Source organism: Cervus elaphus, chromosome 15 (genome assembly GCF_910594005.1).
Source record: "Cervus elaphus chromosome 15, mCerEla1.1, whole genome shotgun sequence".
Lineage (NCBI taxonomy): Eukaryota > Metazoa > Chordata > Mammalia > Artiodactyla > Cervidae > Cervus > Cervus elaphus.
The window spans coordinates 61068518-61093732 of record NC_057829.1 but is presented as its reverse complement, the minus strand read 5'-3'; the positions used below and the strand labels follow the sequence as shown (position 1 = coordinate 61093732).

The 25215-nt window shown below is 47.9% G+C and overlaps 1 protein-coding gene across 2 annotated transcripts in view; it reads left to right on the top strand.

The window, feature by feature from the left end:
- TLL2 (tolloid like 2) overlaps positions 1–25215 on the top strand; it is a 136173-nt gene that overhangs the window by 85072 nt on the left and 25886 nt on the right. For both annotated transcript variants that reach the window (XM_043925984.1, XM_043925982.1), the window contains 4 exons: positions 7885–8009; positions 10595–10710; positions 15924–16026; positions 24193–24309. In XM_043925984.1, coding sequence (XP_043781919.1) covers positions 7885–8009; positions 10595–10710; positions 15924–16026; positions 24193–24309 — 461 coding nt within the window. The remainder of the gene's footprint in view (positions 1–7884; positions 8010–10594; positions 10711–15923; positions 16027–24192; positions 24310–25215) is intronic.

Genomic DNA, 25215 nt, shown 5'->3' with positions numbered 1-25215 from the left:
CTGGCCTCAGCAGGATCGGTTTTGATGAGCTCATGCTGTGCTGGACCCAGTGTTAAGTATTTTGCATATTACCCTTGCTTCTATATTACCGTATTATCCTACCCTCATCATGTAAGTATTTTGTATAGAGAAGTGTTTCACTGCTCGTCCCAGTTTTGTAGATCTTTCCACTCGAGTTATTTTTCTCTCTTGGCATTTTTTCCCCTTAGTTTCAACCTAAAATCAGCTTTTTGTTTATTTATTTAATCATTAAATAAGATTTAAGGTGATTCCCAATATATACAAGAAAAAAAAATAGGTGAGGAGATTTGGAGATGTGAAGAGGGAAAAAATAAGGGTAGATAGCTAAGTTGAAGCTTGGAATCTATTTGGTATTCAGAATATATGCCACAAACTCCTGTACCCTTTGTGGGGTTGGCAGCAAATCCTGCCCCATGCTTCCTAGCAGGTCATAGCAAAGAGGGAAACAGTCTATTTCATGAGTCTCTATGTCCATCAAGATCAAAGGAAACCATTAATTCAAGAGACACACAGCTCTTGGGAGTGGAAAGGACACTGTTTACCCAGACTTCTTGGCTCTTAGGTACAGCTTCTGAAAGCATCCTGTCGATAAGGTCATACTGCCATGGGTGACATCCTCCACATCTCAGCATCCCAAGTTCCAAGGGGGCACTGGTCCTCTGGCCACACAACTGAGTTAGTTATGATCGCCATCCTGCATCCAGGCAGGAGCCCTCCAGTGCTTTAGTGGGTGGCGTTTGACCCAAAGTCAGCATCTTGGAACACCTGGCATGGGAGTGACCTACCCACTTCTCTTTGCTCTTCTTCTGACTCTTTATCAGAAGATACAGAAGGCAATATGATGTAATGAAGAGACCACTGACCTGAGAATCGAAGGCTGAATTCTAGCCCTTGTTCACCCATGCACCTTGCTGTTGAAGGAGGTCTGGATAGTAATTAGGGGCAGCTTTGTGTGGGGTCAGATCTCCACCTTCCTGGGCCTCAGTTCCCTCATGACAGAGTTGGAACAGATGTTTTCTGAGCCCTTCCAGCTCTAACATTTCATGTTGTAATTTCTTAACCAGAATGGGTGAAGGATTGACACGTATGATCTCACACATTGCCATATGGGAATCTGAGGCTTCCTCTTCCACACTGGGAAATGGAGACTTTGAAGGACCTAACCTGGGGCTCTGAGAGGCAGGATGAGTGCCCCCTCTGCAGATGTTGGAGGTGGGATGCTTGGATGTGGGGGTGGTACTGACTCCCAGGGTTGGGAAGTGGTGCAGGGAATAGCCAACTTGCACCACATTAGCTCTGGGGGTTGCTAAGTGGAGCCAAAGTATTGATTTTTTCAGGGAATCAAGGTCAAGTTGGTCCAACTGAGAAGCTTGTACCTTGTTGTTGTTGTTGAGTTGCTCAGTTGTGTCCTACTCTTTGCGGCCCCATGGACTGAAGCACGCCAGGCTTCCCTGTTCTTCACCATCTCCTGGAGCTTGCTCAAACTCATGTCCATTGAGTTGGTGATCCCATCCAACCATCTTGTCCTCTGTCGTGCCTTTTTCCTCCTGCCTTCAATCTTTCCCAGCATCAGGGTCTTTTCCAATGAGTCAGTTCTTGGCATCAGGTGGCCAAAGTATTGGAGTTCCAGCTTCAACATCAGTCCTTCCAATGAATATTCAGGGCTGATTTCCTTTAGGATTGACTGGTTTGATCCTCTTGCAGTCCAAGGGACTCGCAAAGTCTTCTCCAACATCGTAGTTCAAAAGCATCAGTTCTTTGGCATTCAGCCTTCTTTGGTTCAACTATCACATCCATACATGACTACTGGAAAAATGATTGCTTTGACTAGATGGACCTTTGTTGGCAAAGTAATGTCTCTGCCTTTTAATACACTGTCTAGGTTGGTCATAGCTTTTCTTCCAAGGAGCAAGAGTCTTTTAATTTCATGGCTGCAGTCACCATCTGCAGTGATTTTGGAGCCCAAGAAAATAAAGTATCTCACTGTTTCCATTGTTTCCCCATCTATTTGCCATGAAATGATGGGGCTGGATGCCATGATCTTCATTTTTTGAATGTTGAGTTTTAAGCCAGCTTTTTCACTCTCCTTTTTCACTTTCATCAAGAGGTTCTTTAGTTCCTCTTCACTTTCTGCCATGAGGGTGGCGTCATCTGCATATCTGAGGTTATTGATATTTCTCTGGCAATCTTGATTCCAACTTGTGCTTCATCCAGCCTAGCGTTTCACCTGATGTACTCTGCATATAAATTAAACAAGCAGGGTGACAGTATACAGCCTTGATTTTCTCCTTTCCCAATTTGGAACCAATCCATTGTTCCATGTCCTTGTACCTTGGGTTTTGTTTTTATAGATGCCAAAACTCTTCATATTGCTTTATAACTTATCTATTAATTATTTGTATAAACTCATTTATTATTATTTATATGTTGGGACTTCCCTGGTGGTCCACTGGTTAAGACTTCACCTTCCAATGCAGAGGGTCAAGATCTGATCCTTGAAAACCAAAACACAAAACAGAAACAGCATCATAACAAATTCAATAAAGACTTTAAAAAATAATCCACATCAAAAAAAAAATATCTATCTGTTGTATTCTTCTCTCCCTCACTGAACTGAGGTCTTTGTGGATAGAGACCACCTCATTCTCTTCTATTTCCCAGCACTCAAGACAGTGCCTGACACAGAGTAGCTGTTCAATAAATATTTGTCAAATGAACAAATTAATGAATGAGTCCAAGGAGACAGGAAATCTGTAGTGCCGGGGACTTGGTGAGGGAATAAATGTCCATCATCTGACAACAATTCTTCCCATAAACAGATACAGCGGTCACTTCATTAAGAAGAATCTACACATTTATTTCAGATAGATTACTACTAATGGGTTGTAGAAGCTTAATTGCCTTCTCCATGCCTGCAATGTGCCAGTTACTATGCAAAGTTCTGTAACTAGAGCCCATGGCAAGAATGCAGGTAAATCTTCTCTTCTGACACCAACATTTCTTTTCTTGTCTTTTCAGAAAAAAATTCTTTCTTTTTTTTTTATTTCTAACCCACCAGGGAAGCCCACCCCCTCCTGCTACCATGATGTCACCTATTGTCACTGTACCTGGCGTGCATGCTAAGTCCCTTCAGTTGTGTCCAACTTTTTGCGAACCTATGAACCGTAGCCTGCCAGGCTCCTCTGTCCATGGGATTCTTCAGGCAAGAATATTGGAGTGAGTTGCCATGCCCTCCTCCAGGGACTCTTCCCAACCCAGGGACTGAACCCGAGTCTCTTTCCTTCTTCTGCATTGGCAGACAGCTTCTTTACCACTAGCACCACCTGGGAAACCCTGTCACAGCACCATCTACCCCCAAACTTGGCAGTTAATAACAGCTTATTTTTTTTAATGACACTGTGTGGGTCATCCTGATACATTCCTTGCTGGTCTTGCCTGGGATTGCTGCCACGACAATAACCATTAAAACTCCTAAGACCTGGGCTTTAGAATGTGCATGACATTATCTCTGTCACATTTTATTGGCCAGAGCAAGGCACAAGTCTAGCCCAGATTCAGGTGATGATGAAAGACATTTTACGTCTTAATGGGAGTACTTGCAACTTCGCATTGCCAAGAGGCACAATTTGTTATTTTAACAATCCACCATAGTTAACTTCACACCCTGCCCCAGAACTGAGAATGGTCTCAAAATAGGAGATCTATTTTGTCGCTGTGTCCTCTATGCTAATTTTCTTTATGGATTTTCAGAAAACTACTTTGTTCATTGGGGATATTTATCAATGGAGTCTTTAACTAGGGGTCTTTCCTGGTCTACTTTTTGTTAAAATTTCCCCCCTTCTTAACCCTCTGGCATTACTCTTGGTCAGGTGTCCCCTGGATCAAGCCTGCCTATCATCTTTGATTCTGCCAAAGACCAGAAAATGCCTACAGAACATTCTCTCATCTCTGGGGCAAATGCTATTCTTGCTGTTGGGAAACTCAGTCTTCGTGTGTCTTTACAACTGAGCTGTTTGCTTCCAACTTCATTCCTTCTAGTTTATTGCAGTTCTTGCCTCCTCCCCTTGGTTGGACCACAGGCTGTGGGGAGTGATATCTTTGGAGGTTTCGTGGGCAAGAGTCCAAGAGATGAGGAGACAGTTCTCTGGTACAGGAGCGTCTTTGTTTGGAGAACTCCGAGCTGACAGTTTTATTCCCTGAGGGCATCTGCCAAAGCTTTTCTTAGTTTAGCAGAATGTCAATGCTAAGGGTTGTCCTACATAAAAGGGGGGATGTGACTGCAGCGGTTTACACAGGGACGTCTCTTGTGGTAAACATCTTCCAGAGCCCACCGCAGTGCTGCCCGCCCCAGGATGTGCTTGGGGGAAGGTGGGAAGGGGCTCTCAGCTTGCAGAGCCATCTGACTGTGAGCCGTGGTTGTTCCTGCTTCTTTGGTTTTTGAAGTCTCCTCACTTCCTAACTCTATCAAGGCATCTAACGCACCTGAAGATCTGTTTCTTGGGTGGTGGGAAACACTGGCTGGAGAGAGGACGATGTCAGGAGGGGGTGTCCAGGCCTGCCTGTGTTCAGGTCCAGAGTTGGCTCCCCATCACTAGCTTTGTCCTCGGGTGAGTCTCTGAGGCTCTGCAGGTTGGTATTCTCACCCGTAGAGAGGACCCCGCGTAACAACAGCACCTGCTTCTTACGGTGTTATGAGGATTAAATGAGAGGGTGCATTTAGAGGGTTCACCCAGGTCCTGGCACGTAGGCAGTTCCCATGAATGGACAGTGTGTATGAGCACACACTGCCCACGCAGCAGGCTGCTGGCCGAGTCGCCTGCCCCGTGTGAGTTTCCACAGTGTCAGTTAGCCTGAGTTGCCAAGAGATTATACCGAGCCCTGCATTTTGTGCAGCAAAATGTCTTTCTCCAGGGGAATCAAGACAACAATTACAAGTAAATACGTTTTATATTGGAGCAGAAGCACCCATTTTTAGATTCACAGGTGACTGGATTTAGAATTTTATGTAGTCATCCTTTGTGGTTTCACTCTTGGTGAAACCGGTGAGGTCAGTGAGGGAGACCAGGGATTCCACAAAAGTCTCTCTAAAGGACCCAGAGATGAGGCAATAGTGAGAGACAGGCCGGGTGGTTAAATGTTGGGGCAAGCGATTCTGAAACGGACATCGGCAGACAACCTGGTTAACAATGAAAAGAAAGTGAGCTTGAAATCTGATTTAGAAAAAGAAGAAATATATACAAAAACAAAAAGGAAGAAACAGGGACTAATATATATTTTCAAAGGTAATGCTGACCTTAGGGAAAAGAAAACGTTTGAAAGTGAGAGAGAAGAGAAAGGAGAAAGCAGCTAATAACTAGGTAACAGGCATTTTTTGCATTCCCTTTTGAGTCTAAATAGCTATTTTGCAAAACCTTTTGATGCCAGTGTCCTGTCTTGGCTATGGGATTTAATTCAAGAAGCCTTTGTTGAGGTCTGCTCTGCTATAGTTCCCTTGAGGGCAGAGATGAAGGACCTGGTCTCTCAGCTGGAGGAACTTACTGTTTAGCACAGAAGATAATTATCATCAATCCCAAAAGATAATACAGTTTGATAAGAAGAATCATATCGAATTAGACAAGAAAGGCCCAGAGGAGGGAACAACTCACTCAGGATGGGAGGGATAGAAAGTGCTCGGGAAAGACTTCTAAAAGGGAAGCCATCTGCTGGAGTTTTGAAGAATGGTCAGCAGTTTGGTAGTGAAGAAGATGAGTGGTGGGCAGCCTTGGCAGAGGACAGCTTGCTTAAGGGCATGTTTGGGGCAAGAAGGAGGATGAGGTTGTTTATGGTAAAGGTGGAGGAGTCAGGAGAGGAAGGCTGAAGCCAGCGAGTCCTGGGCCTGGAGCTTCAGGTGATGGTTGGAAGTGGGTGAAGGCCTCCAAGCAGAGCGGACACATGCCTGCCCTTATATCCAGGATGATCACATTGCTGCATTGGGTGGGGAGTGAAGAGTGGCTGAGCCTACAGTGGGGTGACTACTGGAAAGAGTTCAGGAAGGGAATTCTGATAGCTAAGGCAGTGGTCTGGAATGAGGAGGAGGGCATAGATTCAAAGAATGGATAAAGCGTGCTACAGACTGGCCCTGGTTCCTCGTTTCAACAAGGGAGTGAGAGGGAGAAGACAAAGCCAAGGGCACCTTCAAATTCAGTCTCAGGTTCATGGAAGGAGCAGGAAAATGGAGTGCATTAGGTTTTGAATGAATTGGATTTAAGAACTCCATAGGACAGTGCAGTGGAGGGGTCGCTAGACATATCTCTTAGCAGATGGTTCTAGAACTGGAATCAGAGAATTAGCTGTCAGCCTATAGGTATTCCCTGGTGGCTTAGACAGTAAGGAATCTGCCTGCATTGTGAGAGACCTGGGTTCGATCCCTGGGTTGGGAAATGGCAACCCACTCCAGTATTCTTGCCTGGAAACTTCCATGGACAGAGGAGACTGGTGGGCTACAATCCATGGAGTTGCAAAAAGTCAGACACGACTGAGCGACTGACACTATAGGTGTTGGTTAAAACCCAGAGAGCAGGTGGAGCAGGAGAGAGGAAAGAAGAAGGAGAGGGCGGAATTCTAGGAATAGCATTTCCAGGAGGCAGGAGAAGTAGATCCTAACTTGAGAGAGCAGTGCCTGGGGAACCAGGGAGAGGAGAGTCTGAGGGGGGGGGGGGTGGGGGGCTGCAAAGGTGGTCATGCTGCAGAGAGAGCCGCTGAGCACTGACAAGGGTGACCCACCTCGTTGGTCACTGGCTGGTGACTGGTGACCATTGCCGGTGAGGTCAGATCGCAGTTGGATTGAGGAGTGAAGGAGCAGGAGGCAGCCAGACTGAGTATGGAGACGATTCTTTCCAGATTCTTGGTGAAGAAGGGATGGAAAGGATCAGGGTGGTAACTAGAGAAGGCCCTGCCCTCCAGGAGAGGTCCCTGATCGGGGTCTGGAAGCAGAGTGGGAGGGTCAGGCAGGGGGTTAACCACACCCATGACAGGGAGATGTGAAGAGAGCCAGTGTCATCCAGGCAGGCTGGTGGGCTATTGTCTGCTTTGCTCCTCTTAGCTTTCATTCCCACTGGAGCAGAGCGAGATGACCATCTAAACCAACCTCTCACTGTCCAGAGGGGCGAACTGAGGCTCAGAGAGGGAAGGGACTTGTCTGAGCTCACCAGGTGGCAGTCAGGCCTTAGATAGAGATCTCTAGGCCAGAGCTGTCCTGACTACCTCCTGTCCTCTGTATTCAGCCCATTTGCCATCTGATTATCCCTCCTGCCAGCAAGGCCCCTAAACCCTGAACGCCTTCTTTCACCAACCCATCAACCAGCTCTTGCTGACCAGCCCCTCCCTGAGAACCTCTCATTGTACTGGTTCCCAAGCTCTCTCTGGAGCCTCTCCAAGACCTATCCACGTTGGGAGCTGCCTGTCGCACAACTCCAGAGGGCGCCACTCACACGGTCATCTCTGAATGATGCTCCCTGCAACTGTGCAGTGGGGGCGGTGGTGGTGGGGGGACCCTGAGGCCTGGACCTGTCAGGGAATTTGTGGAGATGCTCAGGACACTTCAGTAAGGAAGCCCTCAGGGCCACTGGGCTAGGGCATATTTTTAAACTTGGCAGAGTCATTTTCCCATTGGAAAGGGAGCTGGCAGCTGAGGAAATGGAATGCTAACATGCCAGCGCCAGGCAAGGCAGCCCCGTGAGTCACACCACCAGGGGTGGGCAGGCCAGGGGGTAGGAATGTGGATGGGGTGTGGACAAGGACATGAAGACTCTAAACCCCCACACGGACGGCCTGACAGCCTTGACTTTTCATTCTCCTTTCTCTCTCTCTCCTTTCTTCCTATAGAGGAGTTTTCTTGGACACCATCCTCCCCCGACGAGATGACAATGGTGTCAGGCCAACCATCGGCCAGCGGGTGCGGCTCAGTCAGGGAGACATAGCTCAAGCCAGGAAGCTATACAAGTGCCCAGGTAACTGTAAATCACGGGGTCCCAGGGCCTCCGGAGCACCACAGACCTCTCAACCACTGTTTGCAAGCTTCCCCGGGGCTGGGAAGACACCTCGGGGAGTGTGAAGAGTCTCTCCCTTGGCAGCTGTCATTCCCAGTGTGCTGCTGTTAGGAGGTGGTAGACAGTGCAGAAAGCCCAACCGGTGGAGTGGTTGCAGGCAATGAAGCAAATGATGGCTCTTAGAGGCCACAACTTAACTTGTGGGAAGCTTTGGAACTCTCTGGCAAAGCCCTGATGGTCAGAAGAGGAAGAAGTCGTAGTGGAACAACAGTGAACGGGGGTCCAACGCGGTGTGCATGCCACAGGTGTGAAAGCGCTCTCCTTGCTAAGGGAGTCGGGGAGGTGGGTTTAGTAAAACAATAACCCAGGGTTTTGCAGAAAGGCAGAGTGAGGGAGCATGTTTTTGGAAGGGTGGAAGCCGGCTTCCCAAACACTGGAAGGCAGAGGGTATCTCAGTACTGTAAATGAAGTCACTTCTGTGATCTCGGGCTCTCCTAACCATCTAAGGTGCTTGTCGGTGGCCAATATTCTGCCACTGGAGGCTGGACAGGACACTGGATCCCAGCAGATGTCTGTTTCTCTTCCGGTTCAGAAGCCCCACCCCTTGAGTTTGCCCTCTTTGCTTCCATCTCATGGGCTTCAGCATCACCTCCCTGCCCCTGCACCTGCTTGCCACCCTAGGAGAAACTCACGTCAGCCCCTTTAAGTTGCTGAGCTTCAGTGGAAAGCACTACTTGACAGCAGGCATGTCTCCACCAGTGATAGGAGAAAAGGCAATTTGGTGGCTTAGAGAGGAAAAAGGAAATTCCGCTACCAAAAGGTCTGCTTATCTTTTCCAGACTCTTAGACCAGACCTGCATATGATCATAGGACAGAATATTTGAAATAGGGGCGATCTTTGAAAATTGGCCTGTCACCTTTTTTTTTAACCACACTGCCGGCAGGATGCACTCGCTCATAAAGCCACAACCGTACTTGGTCCCTAGGATGGCAGTGCTGGCGCTGCTTCCCTCCCAGGCCGCCGTTCTGGGAGACTCACTTCCTCCTACAACCCACTTCCCGACCATCTGTGTCCTGAACCTGCCCAGGAAAGCCCTCTGGCTGCCTCAGCTTGTGTGCAGAGGACCGTGTGGGACTGCTCCATCATGAAACTCTAGGAAATGTGTCCATCCAGCTATTAGTCGTCTGGGGGTGTTTTAGGGCTGAAATACAGGACACATGTATCATATAACCCTGCTGCATTGAAAGAGAAATCTTATAGCATTCCCTGGGAAATGCCATAGTATTTATTTAGTTATAATGTATGTATGTGTGCCTCTTACTTCCCCCTGAAGGATTGGAAGCAGCTGGTAAATACCATGGAGCCACACAGTAATGTGTCTGTCCCTGCAGAATGTTGATGATTATTCTAAAATAATTTCCACAGAACCCTCAGGGGTGTTGACTGCTGGGCGTAATCCTCATGATGCCTGGCAGTTGTTCAGTAACATGATATCGAAGCCCCGATATCCAGGATTTCCTGAGGTCAAGGATGGGCCGTTCTCCAGCCATCCCTTCCTACAGCTCCCCAAACTGCATCTTCAAGTAGTTTCAAGCAGTCATTGAAAGCAAAGGTGGTTGCCATGCGGAGGCCACATTGAATGGAGGAAAAGAAGCCTAAGGAAGTGTGTGTCCCACACTTTGGAGGTGGCCCCACGAGTCGAGGGGTGCTCAGCAAACCAATGCTCTTGTCTTTGAGTTCTGAATCCCTAGAGGTGAGGGGATACGAAACGCACAGCTTCCAAGCTTATGCCTACAGACATTGTTTCTTTTGAGGACAGATTAGGGGAAATACTGCTTACATACATAGGACTAGGTTCCAGACTCCAGGCAGCCCTCAAACATTCAAGGGAAGAATATCCCACTGTAGAATGTGCCAGCTTCCTGTGCTGCTGGTCATTTTCCTTCCTTTTTCTTGACTATTCCATGCTCTTTCAGAGGTGGGTAGCAGAAAAAGAAGAGACAAGATCTCACTTAACAGCTGATGTACATTTTAAAGTGTTTTGTTTTCTCTTTTTGCTCCACATGCATGCCCTTTTGTATTTTCTCTGCCACAGATATTATTAGCAGTAATTATAATGGCTGCTATGTGGGGGGTACTCATGGTGTGTCAAGCACTGTGCTGAGCCGTTTCATGTAAAGCAGATGGTTTCATTAATCCTCTAAGCAGGTCCCACCCATTTCACAGATAAAGAAAACTGAGGCCCAGCAAAGCTGGGACATGTGCCCACCACCAAACAGCCAGCTGGAGAGCTGAATTCAAAGCCAGCTCTAGGCTGTGCTCAATCCTGAGAGCCTCAGAGGAAACCTTTAGGGTGTTACTTTTTGGCCCCCAGGCCTAGTTTTTGCTTTTATTGGTCAGAAAAATGTCAATCTGCCTGCCATGCTTTTCAGCAGGGTGTTCCTGGGGCTTTGGCTGGTTAACAGTGAATTTGCTTAGCAGTACTGTCCATGGGCGGGAAGCGTGTGCACATGCCTGAATCATATGTGTTGTTTTGCTTGCGCAGCCTGTGGGGAGACCCTGCAGGACACGATGGGGAACTTTTCTGCACCTGGTTTCCCGAACGGCTACCCTTCTTACTCCCACTGTGTATGGAGGATATCGGTCACTCCAGGGGAAAAGGTAGGTATGAAACCACCTCAGGAAATGCTTTGCATTCTTTGAGTTGGGTGAGGCATGAGGAATTAGTGTTATTATTCATAGCAGTAATGGTATCTGTTATGTTTTGTTATGAGCACCTACTATGTGCCAATTACTGGGCAAACTTGCTGAATGTTCATGATTTCTGGACTTTCCCACCCGCCTCCCCCATACAAATAGAGGCCTATGTACTACATGTCCACTGGAGTTCTAAATCAAGCTCACATCTGGTAAAACAAAGTAGGCACTATCCTCCTACCTTGATAAAGACACCATCAGGATGCTCTGGAAGGCAAGGGACCAACTTAGAATTTCTTGACACCTCAGAGTGCTGTGTATCAAAGTGGTACTACAAGGAGAGTTAGCCGCCAACCGTGGCTGTCCCCTCCTCCTCTCCCCAGCCCCAGCTCCATCTAGGAGCAACCAGGGCCACCCCCAGCCCACAGTCCCAAGCATTCTCCACACCTACCTTGCAAACAGCTGTTGCTGGGCTCCCCTTCTAGTGGAGGTGGACTGGCCGTCTGTGTTGTCCACCTTTGGGAGGATGGATCCAAGGCAGAGATCCTTGCACACCCTGGATTCCTGTCCTGGGTGCAGTTTAGGGTATATGATCTGGGGAAATCCTGGGTAGGTACATTCCTTTGGTTCTGAAGATTCCACAACCCTCTAAAGTTGAGCCCAGGGCAGGGGTCTCTTTTGCCCTGGTGCAGGGATGGTATATTCTTAACCCTTCTGCAGGGTTCATCTTCTTATCTCCATTATATGAACAAAGGATCTGAATCTCAGACATTTAAAAAATTGCCCCCATCCACTACAAGATATAGAACTGGGAACTGGGGCTTCTGCACCTCGAAGTTTGTTTTTTTCCCCTACATCTCTACAAAACCAAAGGTCCTTCAGGTCTTCTCAACCTAGATGCAGCTACCTGTGAAATGTCCTCTCTGCCCCTTGGGTCTAGCTTCCTACAGTCATACCTGTCGTGACTTGTCTCACAGTATCTTGACTGCTGACTTATATGGCTGTTCCCTTTCTAGACCCTAAATTCCTTGAGTACAGACATGGTTCACCCCCAACACTCAATACAGCCCATGGCAGAGTCACACAAGAAGTATTTGTGGACGTGTAGATAGATGAGTGGCTGAATGGAAAAAATAATAGTTGGGGGTGCAGTGGGGGGGTGTTGGATTTTCCAGTACCTGTAGCCATTCTTCAGAATATTCCTAATTCATCACTTCAAAAAAATGTCCACTTAAATGTTAAGTTAAACATATTGTGATAACTAAAGAGAAATGATGGCGAGGAACGACTGTGAGCACTTTCTACGGGCTAGGCATTGTTCTTGGCATAGCATGTGGAGTCTCTCATTTAATCTTCACTTCCTGTGACTATTACCACACTCATTTTGCAGGTAAGGAAATGAACTTGCCTAAGGCTACTCAGTTTGTTGTAGAGCTGGGATTTGACCCCAGACAATTTGATTTGGAGAGTCTGGATAGTTAATCATCCTAAATTATTCCACAAAGGGGACAGGCTAGACATTTAAACATGTATTCATACACACAGACTCACATGCACACACACACAACAGCCATATGCTCACATCCTTCCTTTGGTTCTAGGCATTTATAACAGTGTGGTTGTCATCTTGAACCTAAGAGACTTCAGACCAGTCTGCCTTGAGCAGGTTTGCTGTGCTTGTGCCTGCAGGAGGCTTCCAGGGGAGGGAGGCAGGAAGAAGGAGGAGGAGGAAGAGGAAGGGATGTGGTAATCCCTAAACTGTTGAATTGCCCTGAATAGCAGAGGCTATGTGGTATGTGTGAACAGCAGAAGATTCACCAAGCCCTAATTATAAATGCTGACTGGGGCAGGGAGACTATATATGCTGACTGGAGCAGGGAGAATATATCATTGAAATTCCAGCCCCAATTATTTCAACTTTGACTTCATCCAGCCTTCTCCAGAGGTGCTAGTAATCAGCAAACTTGATTGATTTGAGTTTCGCCTCCTGTGCATCAACCTCTTCCCCTGTGGTCTTCATGGTTCACTAATAGACCTAAATAATTAGCCTGAATAATTATCCATTCATTTACATTGTGAACATGTTACCGAGGAAGTTGTAATAACATTTCCGTTCTGCAATTTTACAAAGCAAAGGCTAAAGAATTATATTGCAACCAGTTAGCAAGGATTACCGAGCCCTTCCTTCCTGAATTCCAGCACTGTGAGAGAGATGAAAGAAATCTAAGGTATAACCTCTGTCTTCAAGAGACTTAAGAGTTGAGAGTCCTTTCTTCACCGCTAGGAAGTCTCATTTAATTGAAGGAGGGGCATTTGCTCAGCACCAGTACTTTTTTTAACTTCTGAAGTGATTCCAGTCCACAGGCAGATTGAAAGAAGAGTAACATCACACACACACACACACACACACACACACACACACTCTACAGCACAGGAGGTGAGCTGGCTGGTTATTTTCCGGTGCTGACTTCATTTCCTAGGAGATTATAGAGCTCTGCTGAAGATGGTGCTCCTTGTCCTGAGACCTGAACTGCAGAGCTGTGGGCACTCTCAAGATAGGCTATGCAAAGAGCACTTAGTGCACGATGTACACTCAGTGTGGCTTGATTTTTTTAAATCGCCCTTTATCGAGTGTCTATTATATCCAGGCACGGCACGATACCTGCCATATACAGTTTCTCATGCAGTCTCGTGAAAAACCCAGTGGTGGGCATGTTGTTTTACAGCTGAGAAAGCTAAAGACCCAAGGGGAAAGTATTTTCCCAAGATTTCATAGCTGGGAAGATATCCAGACCTTCCTGCCTCTAAAAACACCTGCTCTAGAATCACTCCAAGAGAGGGGAGAGTTCACCTGCTCTAGAATCACTCCAAGAGAGGGGAAAGTTCACCTGCTCTAGAATCACTCTAAGAGAGGGAAAAGTTCACCTGCTCTAGAATCACTCTAAGAGAGGGGGAAAGTTCCAAAGAGGGAAAGTCAAGTTTATCTGGGCAATCAGGGAAGGTATCAGGGAGGAGGGAAGGGCCCCTGATCTGGGTCTGGGAAGGACCCATTAGCACAGATACATCAGGGTGCACCTGGAAAACAAGGTCAGGCAGGCTGGGCGCTGGGGGCTCTGAAAAGTAAGCCAAGTTTAGTTTATGAGACAGGTGTATAGGGAGCCACTGAAGTTTTCTGAGCACAGGAGGGATCTGGTAAACATGAGCTGTATGTGCAGGATTGATCCAGAAGACCTGGTGTGCAGAATGGGATGGGGGTGCAGCAGGCCTGGTGAAGGGGAGCAAGACTGGCTCATAGCAGGGACTCCGACATCTCAAAGGAAGGAAGTCCATCAGTGCTGGCATAAACAATGGAGGCCAAGGAGAACTAACCCCGAGCTAGAGCACCTTAGTGACTGGGGTGAGGGTGTCCCCTACAGACAGGGAAGCTAGAAGGACAATGTTTTTCTTTTGAGGTGCCCTCAAGGTAATGACATCACCGATTCAGTGGATGTGAGTTTGAGCAAACTCTGGGAGATGGTGAGGGACAGGGAAGCATGGTGTGCTGCAGTCCATGGGGTCGCGAAGAGTCAGACACAACTTGGCGACTGAACAACACAGTTAATGGGCACCCAGCAGAGGAGAGAGAACAGTGGGCAGAGCACGGGCTGCTGTGGCAAAAACCAGAGAGGAGAGATTCCAAGCAGAGAGGCCAGAGAATAAGGACAAGACCCAAGTCCTTTGCATGTGACCAGGAGAGCACTGCAGAGCCTCCAAGGTTTACTTAGAGATGTAAGACCCGGGGCTATAAGAACAGGAAAGAAAGTGGTCAGTGGAGGCAGGAGAGTGAAGATGCTAGAAAAAGATGAATGGACGGTGAGCAAACCCCCACGGCCCTGGGTGGGAAAACGTCAGGGGTGCAGGGCCTGGGGCATTGCCCTTATGCAGGACCCTGGAGAGAAGAAAAGCTGAGAGGTGACAGGTGAGGACACTCCAAGCGCAGACAAGGAGCCCACCAGAGAGCTGCAGCCAGACAGTCCTGGGCACGTGCGTGGTGGGCTCCAAGCGGGGGTGAGGGGAGAGGGCAAGCCTGAGCTCGGTCTGGGCTGGCTGAGCTGGAAGGGGCGCAGGGCCCATGTACTGAGCCTGCAGGGCCACCCAGCCCCTCCATCACTTGTGGACTAAGGCACCGACTGAATGGCCTCAGGGGGTCTCAGGGTTGTCCAAAGGAACTGAAGCCTCCTTCCCAGTCCCTCGGAACCCACCTCCCTTCTCACCTCTCCTGCCCCCTCACTCCAGACATGCACACAATGACCTCTACAGAACGCTCAGCAAAGTTCCCCAAGTGTCTCCTTGGTCTGCTCGTGTCAAGCCCTCGCACCAAAATTCTGTCTGGCCCTCCTCTACCCCTGCGTCCCCGTTCCCCTTAGGTTAAATGCCACCCCCTCCAAGAAACCTTCTCCTTGTCCCTGGGGCAGAATCTAGTTCTCCTTCCTCGAGGCTCCAGAATGCCTTTCTGTCCATCCCTGTCTTTTCAGCATTTCTTCCATAGTGTTTACATTGATTTAGCACATCTGTCCTCCTCTCCTTCTCTGAGCTTCTTACAGGCAAGAAATCTGTCTGACTGACCTTTCTTCTTGATTGGCCGACACAGACTGGCACACAGTAGGTGGTCAACTAACAATGGTGAAATGAATGAATGAAACTGCTGGAAGGTTATTAACACACCACACCTCAGAAGAGTGAGGTCACGACCAGGGGAACATTGATCACAGAGATGCTCGGATGCACTCAGGCTCACCCCGGGCCCTTTAGAATGATTGATGATGTTTTAAGATCTTTTCGTATCTCTAAACTTCACTGACCCCTTACCTCCTCCCAAATCCCCAGTCTCAACGCATCCTGGCCTGTGTTTTTAATGCATCTTGCTTTCTGTAAACCACTAAGTGACTTCAAAAGCTCAAGTTATTCCCCAGACAGAACCATAGAACCCATCTCCTCTGTTTACTCCTCATCCTGTTTAAGGTTTATTATTTAATGTCATGAGGTTTCCTGTGAATGCATTTTTGAGAGGACACTCCTACTGTGGTCTGAGAGCTCTGTATGCTAAAGGGTAATGTGAGAACACCGCTATGCAAGATGTATCTTCAAAACTCCTCAGACTTGGCTGCCAAAACTCACTTTACGGTAACTCTTTACAGATCGTCTTAAACTTCACATCCATGGATTTGTTTAAAAGCCGCCTGTGCTGGTATGACTACGTGGAGGTCCGGGATGGTTACTGGAGAAAAGCCCCCCTGTTGGGTGAGTTGACTGCAGAGAGCCTTAAGAGGGGCGCGCTTAGATGCTCTCTGCGATGCTCTTAAATGTTTGGAAGGGGCCATCCACCAGTCACAGGAAGCTCTCACGGGTTGGTGTCGTTGTAAAACTCTGAACACTCCATTTGGCCGCACATGTTAAAAGCTTTTAAAACTGTGAATACTCTTTGACCCAGCCGTTCCACTTCTTGGAATTTATCCTAGGGAACTAATTAAGGAAGTGTGCAAAGCTCTCGCTACAGGGACATTCACTGAAGCAGGAAACATTGAAAACAATTTAAATATTCAACAGTAGGGGTTAGATGAATAAATTATAATACATCTCTTCCATAGAAAACTATCCAGCCATTAAAAACAAAGTTGGACTATTTATTGATAGAGAAAGATGTTTGTTGTATGTTGCTATGCAAAAGGTGTTGCAAAATGGATATGCAGTAAGATTCTGTTTTAACAAAAGCATATATATTACGAAGCACTGCAAAATCAGACGCCTTCAGGGCTGCTTTCCATAGGGTCGCACAGAGTTGGACACGACTGAAGCAGCTTAGCATGCATGCATGCATTGGAGAAGGAAATGGCAGCCCACTCCAGTGTTCTTGCCTGGAGAATCCCAGGGACGGGGGAGCCTGGTGGGCTGCCGTCTATGGGGTCACACAGAGTCGGACACGACTGAAGTGACTCAGCAGCAGCAGCAGCAGCAGGGATAAGGTTTAAATGAGAGAGATGGCATTGGTATAATCAAGTAAGGAGTGGTGGGGAGTGTGGCAAACTAAACAGTAAATATCCTGACTCGAGTTACCCAAAGCAAAATTACTTAAAACAATCATGCAGGCTGGATTCAACTGGAAGGAACCATTTTGTGACCTACAATATAAACATTAAGTAAAGTTAGAAATATAAATAAATAACCGTGGTTATTTCAGGATGATGGATATAAAATTTATTCTCTTGTTGTTCCTGGTTTATCTAATTCTTCTCTGATAAAAATGTATTCTTTTGGGAAGATGAACAATACATGAACTCAACAGTACATGAACTCATGAAAAGGCAGGTGGGCCTTTGAGTAAGAGGCAGTGGGCAGGTGGCATAAAGAGAAAGGTCAGTTCACTCAGGATTGATCACCAGAAGAGAGATCTCTAAGGGTGACCAAGGAAAGTTAAGGTCATATAGAGGCCTGATGGCATCGGTGTCAGGACAATGGACATGGGGACTTGTTTGGCCCAGGAATGTCAACCATGGTGGAACCAGAAAGAGGAGCAGAGCCTAAGGAGTCAGTTGGGAGGGTCTCCGCTGAGAGTGGGTTGTTTATAGACGGCTGTTCAGGGTGGGCTTCTGAGGTGGACCACTCTTAAGTTCTCTGTGCAAACTTTGTCCCTGGCAGATCTTCACGTGGGCAAAAAGCCATACTTGTGATGCTTCCAGTGACTGGGCCGAGTGTGACAGCTGACTAAAGATGGAAGCAGGAAAGAGTGGAGAACACTAAGGTGGGGAGTTTCCCTGCCAGACCAAGCCCAACTTCCTGTCAGATTCCGGAATAGCTCAGGAGAGACAGGGATGGAAGGTCTGGCTGGACCCAGGGGGCCTGGCAGATACTAAACTTCCATATGGCCAAAGGGTCTCAGCCAGATCAGCTACTGCTGGGAAGGGCACACAAGTCCTCTCAGTCCAGAGGGCCATGAGCTTAACTTCCTAAGGTACAAATAGGTAGGAATTTGTGTCCTCTGGAGTGGGAACATAGCCAGAGCCGGCTTTGAGTGGAGGGTGCCAAGTTATCACTGGTAGGGGGTCAGTCAGGTAGTTGGTGGGCCAGGAAGGCAAGGCAAGAAACTGATTCCCAGGCCAGGCACAGACAGACAGGAGTGTGTGCACTTCGGGACAGATGAGTTATGCCACCCGATGGCAGGGTGGACACTCTCTGGGTTTCTGCTTCCTGTCCAACGTGAGCAGACGCATTGTGTATGGGGAGGCGTGGCTTTGTAGGTAGCACCGATTGGGTGCAACAAAATAAAAACAGAGGGCTGCTCTCCTGGCCGCAGAGGTTCCAAAACCTGGCTGCACCCCAGCATCAGTGGGGAAGATTTCTATGAGATTCCTGGGAAACTGTTGAATCAGGATCTCCACGTGGTGGGTCAAGGAATGATCCCACTTACCAATAAATATTTGTGCATGTGTACTTGTCTGCTACCAAATACACAGAAACGGGCTGCAAGGGCTCTCAGCAAACTAAAGAAGGTGGTTGCCTCGGAGAAAGAAAGAATGGGGAGGGGGTAACCTCCTGGTTTGGTTTGTGTACTTCTGGATTATTTGGCTTTTTGATAAGAATGCATCCAAATATTCCATAATTGAATTAAAAAAAAAAACAACGCTGTGTGGGAGGAGTTTCTTGAGAACGTGGAATCGTGTGGACCTTTGAGTCACTTCATCACACACCTTCATGAGAAACCCACACTCCCCAAGAGCAGGCGGACTCACCAGGGCCTCACAGCCTGCTAGTGGCTTGAGATCAGTTCAGAACTTAGAAGTCCGCTGATGGGGTGAGGGGACTGTGAATCTAGAAGGGACTCCCCATAGGACTGCCAGATAAAAATGCATGATTCGTTGTTTATCTGAAATTTAAATTGAACTGGGCTTCCTGTATTTTTGTTTGCTAAATCTGGCACCCCATACCCCCTAGGGAACGTGATAGACTTGAAAAGCTCAGGAGGGGGGACGTTCTCTATTCCTAAAGTTCCCTGGAGAGGGCCAAGGCACGCTCCTGAAAATGGGCACAGACAGAGGGATTTCCAGCCACCCCTTGAACTTGAAACAAGAATTTTCTCACTACAGATCCTGGGAACTCTGACCACACGTTCATTGATTCGATGGGGCTTTTGCTGTTCGTCATTGTCAGTGATGGTTTTTGTGTGTGGGTTTTTTGTTTTGCTCAGGTTTTACACTTTTGCAGTGAGTGTGTGTAGGTATTTGTGTGTGTATGTCTGTGTGTGTGTGTGCCAAGTGTGCTGCAGCCAAGGCATGGCCCAGCGCCTGTAACCGTCATTCTTCATTTGCAGGAGTTCTCCTTTGCCAACTATTTGGCCTGCTCTGATGTTTCCAAATGCAGTTGTTAGTGAACTTTTGTGTTTGGAACAAGTGCATTGTGTGGGCCGAGCTGGTCCCTGGGAGGGGTCAGTGCCATGAAATCTGCCGGGAGGAGGCAGGTCAATGCCCCTTTGGCAGGAGGGAGAGCGGATTAGAGCGGATTGTGAAAGTATGCATCTTGCTCTGAAAAACTGTGCATTGCATATTTTCCCAGGGCAGTGTGTGAAACTCCAGGCATAATGGACGCATAACTTTTTATGAATGAACCCTTTATGACTCCCCATGGAGTCCTCTTGTAGTGTCCTCATCTGCATTTCCTCTTCTTGATATCCTTATTAAACTCCTCCTCCAAAGGCGGGAACCAGAGTTCAGTTTAGGAATTTGACACTTTTTCTCTCATCCAATTTCTCTCCAGCCTGTTAGTCTCCCTGGGAGGAGGCTGTTTGGGTCCCGGCTTTTCACATCCTGATTAAAGGGAAATGTAAGTAGATTGAGAACATTTCACGCCTGCTTAAAGGTAGCAGATTCATTTTTTCAGTTTCGAGGGTCACTGATGAGTTTGCACCTAGAGAGGGGAGAAAGGTGGCTGCACAGAACTCATCCAGTAACCTGAAATGCTGGCCTATTAATTGGATTCTCCTCCCTTCTTTCTGCTAGAGGAATTACTCTAACAATGCACTTTTGTATGCAGAACCATCCTTGGGCATTCTGTACCACCACAATGCGCACAAAAGCCTTTTTCCCCACTTTCCCTGAAGTGGGGAGGGAAGTTCAGAAAGGCCAGGCCGGCCAATCAGTGTCGCGTGGCCCCACTACTGGGGGCTCCCTGGATTGGGGCAGCCTCCCAAATGAGCAGAACCCATACCACGAGGCAAATTGGCATGCCTGGCATTGTCACAGGCTTGCTCTATGGTTTGAGTCTTTGATCGTCATTCCAATGTGTCTGTTTCCAAACTGGGAAATGGGAATAGTGATTACATTCCCAGAGAACAGATTTGATGTCTATTGATCCAAAAATGTACAGTATTTAGAACCAAGTCCTAAACAGAGATGTTCCTTTGGATGGTGGGTGGCAGTAATGGTGAGCATGATGAAGAGGGTTAGACTGGGGATGAAGGTCAAGATCTCAGGCTGCTAAGGTTCAAATCCTGCTGCACTTACAATCTTGAATGTGTCCCAATGTGCTCAGTCGCTCAGTCGTGTCTGACTCTTTGTGACCCCGTGGACTGCAGCCTGCAAGGTCCTCTGTCCATGTAATTTTCCAGGCAAGAATACTGGAGTGGGTTGCCATTTCCTACTCCAGGGTTACAACCTTGAGTATAACTTAAATTGAGTATGGTAGTAGTGGTTTAGTTGCGAAGTCGTGTCTGACTCTTGTGACCCCATGGACTGTAGCCTGTCAGGCTCCTCTGTCCATGGGATTCTCCAGGCAAGAATACTAGAGTGGGTTGCCATTTCCTCCTCCATAAATTGAGTATAATTCAACTCAAATTCTCCAAGGCTCAGTTTTCTCAGAAACGAGATTAATAATAGCACCTACTTCAAAAGGTAGTAGGGAGACAGATAATCTATATAAAGTGCATAGGACAGTGTCTGGTATAGACTAGCTCGATTTAAAAGGGAACTTTTATTAGAACCATTACTATGATGGTAAAAGTCTGGTGACATCAGTCTAGGGACAGTGTAGGAGGTTCAGGTTAAGAATTGCAAGGTGATTTGGGGAGATTTTGCTTAGAAATAATTTGTGATTTACTCTACCAAGCCTAGCTCTGCCACGGCCATAAAGGGGCTTCCCTGGTGGCTCAGTCAGTAAAGAATCTGCAATGCAGGAGACTTGGGTTCAGTCTCTGGTTCGGGAAGATCCTTTGGAGGAGGGCATGGCAACCCACTCCAGTATTCTTGGCTGGAGAATCCCCATGAACAGAGGAGCCTGGCAGGCTGTAGTCCATGGAGTTACGAAGCACCGGACATGACTGAGTGACTAAGCACATGAGCACAAGGCAGTGAAATCCAGCTGAGCCTGTAATTCCTACCTCCTCCCGGATAGTGGAGCAGAGGCAGGTTGTCCTGCGGCCCCAGGGTGGGTGCTTCAATCTCATCTGGTTGGGTTCTTAGGCAACAAGGAGGTGGAAGTCCCTCTCTCTTTTGGAAACATCCCCAGCAGCTGTGACAGCTGGGATTTTAAAAGGAGGAATTTGGACTTGAAACTGGGTTTGGCTGAGAAACCGTTCTTTTTGTGAACCAGCATTCAGAGGCTCTGTCTCCTCCTCACTGGTGAGAAATACCTCCCCAGGTTTACATGTTGTTTTCCAAAAACTAATTGATACTAATTGGTGATGCTGAAGGAGCCATTACTGGAAGTGTAGAAGCATCTGATGGATTTTTCCCTGCTCAATTCTCAACAACAGTTTCAGCTCATCTTATTAAGCTCCCCAGATCCAAAAGGCTGCAGGGGGCCAGAATTGGAAGGTTAGGAGCCTTCCAAGACACTTGCTCCTTGGAAGAAAAGCTATGACCAACTTAGACCAGCATATTAAAAAGCAGAGACATTACTTTGCCAACAAAGGTCTGTCTAGTCAAGGCTATGGTTTTTCTAGTGGTTATGTATGGATGTGAGAGTTGGACTATAAAGAAAGCTGAGCGCTGAAGAATTGATGCTTTTGAACTGTGGTATTGGAGAAGACTCTTGAAAGTCCCTTGGACTGCAAGGAGATACAACCAGTCCATCCTAAAGGAAATCAGTCCTGAATATTCATTGGAAGGACTGATGCTAAAACTCCAATCCTTTGGCCACCTGCTGTGAAGAACTGACTCATTGGAAAAGACCCCGATTCTGGGAAAGATTGAAGGCAGGAGGAGAAGGTGACAACAGAGGATGAGATGGTTGGATGGCATCACTGACTCGATGGACATGAGTTTGAGCAAGTTCCGGGAGTTGGTGATGGACAGGGAAGCCTGGTGTGCTGCAGTCCATGGGGTCGCAAAGAGTCTGACACGACTGAGCGACTGAACTGAATTGAACTAGGAGCCTCTACCCTCTGTGTCACCCCTAAAGATTGTTGACCCCCGTTGGCCAATAGCAAGTGTCTTTTATTATATAGTGGCTTTTATTCCTCCCTGTCTCACTCCCACATTTCTCAGAAGGGCAATAAGAGGATACCCATTAAATACCTGTCAAGTGAACTTTAAAATGGTTTTTGGAGATGAAATTCACACACCATACAACTCTGCATTTAAAGCATGCATGTCAGCAGTGATGGCATGCTCACAGATTTGTACAGCCATCACCACAGATTTAGAACATCTTCATCAGCCCTCAAAGAAGACCCATGCCCATTCACAGTCATTCCCCCACAATGTTAAATGGATTTTTGAGTGATTCATACTGTTAGCACTTGGCAAAACCATGCGCTTTCCATCCAAATAGACCTTGACTAGTCTGTGTTGTGAGCTGATCAGTGTGACTTAGCTCACCTCCCACCCCACCCCCATCTCTAGTCTTGCTGTGCTGCTATCCTTATATGGCATTGGAAGTGATAATAGTCAAGGAGGACCATGCTCTGGGAAGGCCTGACCTTCCCCCTTTTCCTCTGTAAAAGGTCCAAATTTCATAGAATGTATTCATTAGCTTAAAAAATACACATTTTGGAGAAAGAAATGGCAACCCACTCCAGTATTCTTGCCTGGAAAAGTCCATGGACAGAGGAGCCTGGCGGGCTGAAGTCCATGGGGTTACATGACTGGGCATGTGTGCATGAGGTGGAGGGAGATGGGTTGGTAGCAGTAAAGTGGAAGAACTAAAAAAAAAAAAAATACACATTTATTTGCATTTTCAATAACGCAAGTTCAATAACAATTAGGAACCCCTTTGCATCAGATAGTAGGAACTTAATTGAAGTCAATTTGTGTTCCTCCTCCTCAGAGTGCCAGTAGGGGGCACACTTTGTGCCAGGGGCTGGTGTCCCAGGGGCATCTGCATTGCTATCCCAACTGGCATTCCTGGTTCGACCTCATCCCCCTCTGGTCTCCAGTCCTCTGGCATCTAAGTGGCTGTTGTGCCTTATCCTGTCTCAACTTCTCCAGCCCCATGTAGATCAGTGCCAAGTCCACATCTCCCTAGAAGACGTTCTATGGGAGGCATTCAATGGCTGTCCAGGCCCTCTGGGCCATGGGAAAATTCCTTCTATCCCCTTCCCAGGAGTCCTGTTGCTGCCATCCTTTCCTGCTTTTCATGAAGAACTCTGCCTGCCTGTCTCCTGCCCTAATGTCTTAAGAAACCCTATAGACACTCCTGTTCTGAGCCCAGGTCGGACATGGGGGATCCAGGGTCTTGTTGCGCCTCAAGGCTCTGCCAGGAACTTACCCCGGGGACACAGCTCTCTGCTTCTTCCAACTCCTTAAACCTCCCTGGGGCATCTATCATCCTTGTCCACCTGGGGCACCAAGTCTTTCCAGAGGTCCCATGACGCCCTCTCCAATTCTCTGTCCCCCTAGTCCCCTTGCTCCTCTATCCCAGGAATCTTTCTAAGACAACAAGGGGAAGGGAATGTGCTCTTATGCACTGTGTACTTTCCTGAATTTTTGGTGTTGTGACCAGACTTGTGGAATTCAAAAGCCAAGAAGATCTGATCACATCACCTTGTGTCCTCTGGCAACCCTTCCTGGGGCAGGGAAGGTATAAGGCATGCCCCTCAAATAGAAGGCTATGTATGTAGTAGAAATACCAGGGGGGACCCTCATCACTCGCTCAGACCACCACCCCACCCCTGGCCTTGCTGAGACGTCCTCCTCCCCCTCAGCACTTGTCATGACCCCCTGGCAGGGGAGGGGCCACATTCTGGGTATTCGGTTGATTGGCGTCTGAGACTCTCCGGAAGGAGGCACACCGGCGGTCACTGGTTCTATTCCAGCTTTTCATCCTTCAGTGCTACAGGATGAGTCAGTCACCCGGTGAGGACTGCTCCCCTTGAACCTCATCTGAAGCAGCACTGCCTGCTCTCTCTGTCTTTCTGCTTCTGCTGAGCCCCCTCCTTGCTGTCTGCCAGCAGCCTGACAGTTCTTTTCCCTTTCCCAGGTAGGTTTTGTGGCGACAAAGTCCCAGAGCCCCTCATCTCCACGGATAGCCGGCTCTGGGTGGAATTCCGAAGCAGCAGCAACATCCTGGGCAAGGGCTTCTTCGCGGTATATGAAGGTTTGTTCAGGAGGGGAGAGGCCGCCAGTATGGCTCCTGACGTGCCTCTGTCCTTCCCACGCAGCCTGTGCCCCTTCCCACCCTGGCCCGGGCAGCAGCTGCCGGTGCCATGAGGGTGGGGTAGCCGTCGTCCCCTTCCCCCATGTCTGGAAGCAGAGAGGCCAGCTGGGCTCCCTTCAGCACAGGCTACCTGTCACTACCCTGCTCAACCCCATTAGAGTTCAGCGGGGACGGTGTTGGGGACTTAGAGAACCCTGGGGAAATGCAAGCCACCTCTGAGGAGCTGTATGAGGCTGAGCAAAGAACCCAACCTCTCTGAGTTTCATCTGTGAAACGGGGACTTTGGACAACGTCCAGGAATTTCCAACTGATTTCTTGGAAGGGTGGTGGTTGAGGAAACCAAGAGGTCTGGGCTCTAGGCAGCTGTCACCAGGGCAATTCTGCTTCTGTCTATTCTACATATTGGGTCTCTCTGGCTAAATAACCCTGTGCCCTCCCTCCCCCAGAGGAAAAGTCCCTTAGGGACTTAGATTGTAATTTTGGAGAGGCCTAAGTTTTTGTTTTTTAATATTTATTTATTTGGCTGCACCGGGTCTTAGTTACAGCATGTGGGACATTTTTAGTTGTGGCATGTGGGATCTACTTCCCTGACTAGGGTATCAAACCTGAGCCCCTTGCATTAGGAGCTCAGAGTCTTAGCCACTGGACCACCAAGGAAGTCCCAAGTTTTGTTTTTATAAAGGAAATAGCATGGGTGTGCGTATGTACACATCAGTCTCTACCCGTGGCCCTCCTTCTCTGCATCAGGGTTACAGGGGGAAGTCAGATGTCACTGCTGCTGGGACCCCTCCCTCAACACTGCCCCACCCCCCATACCCGCACACTTGATTGGAACTTCTGAAGGTG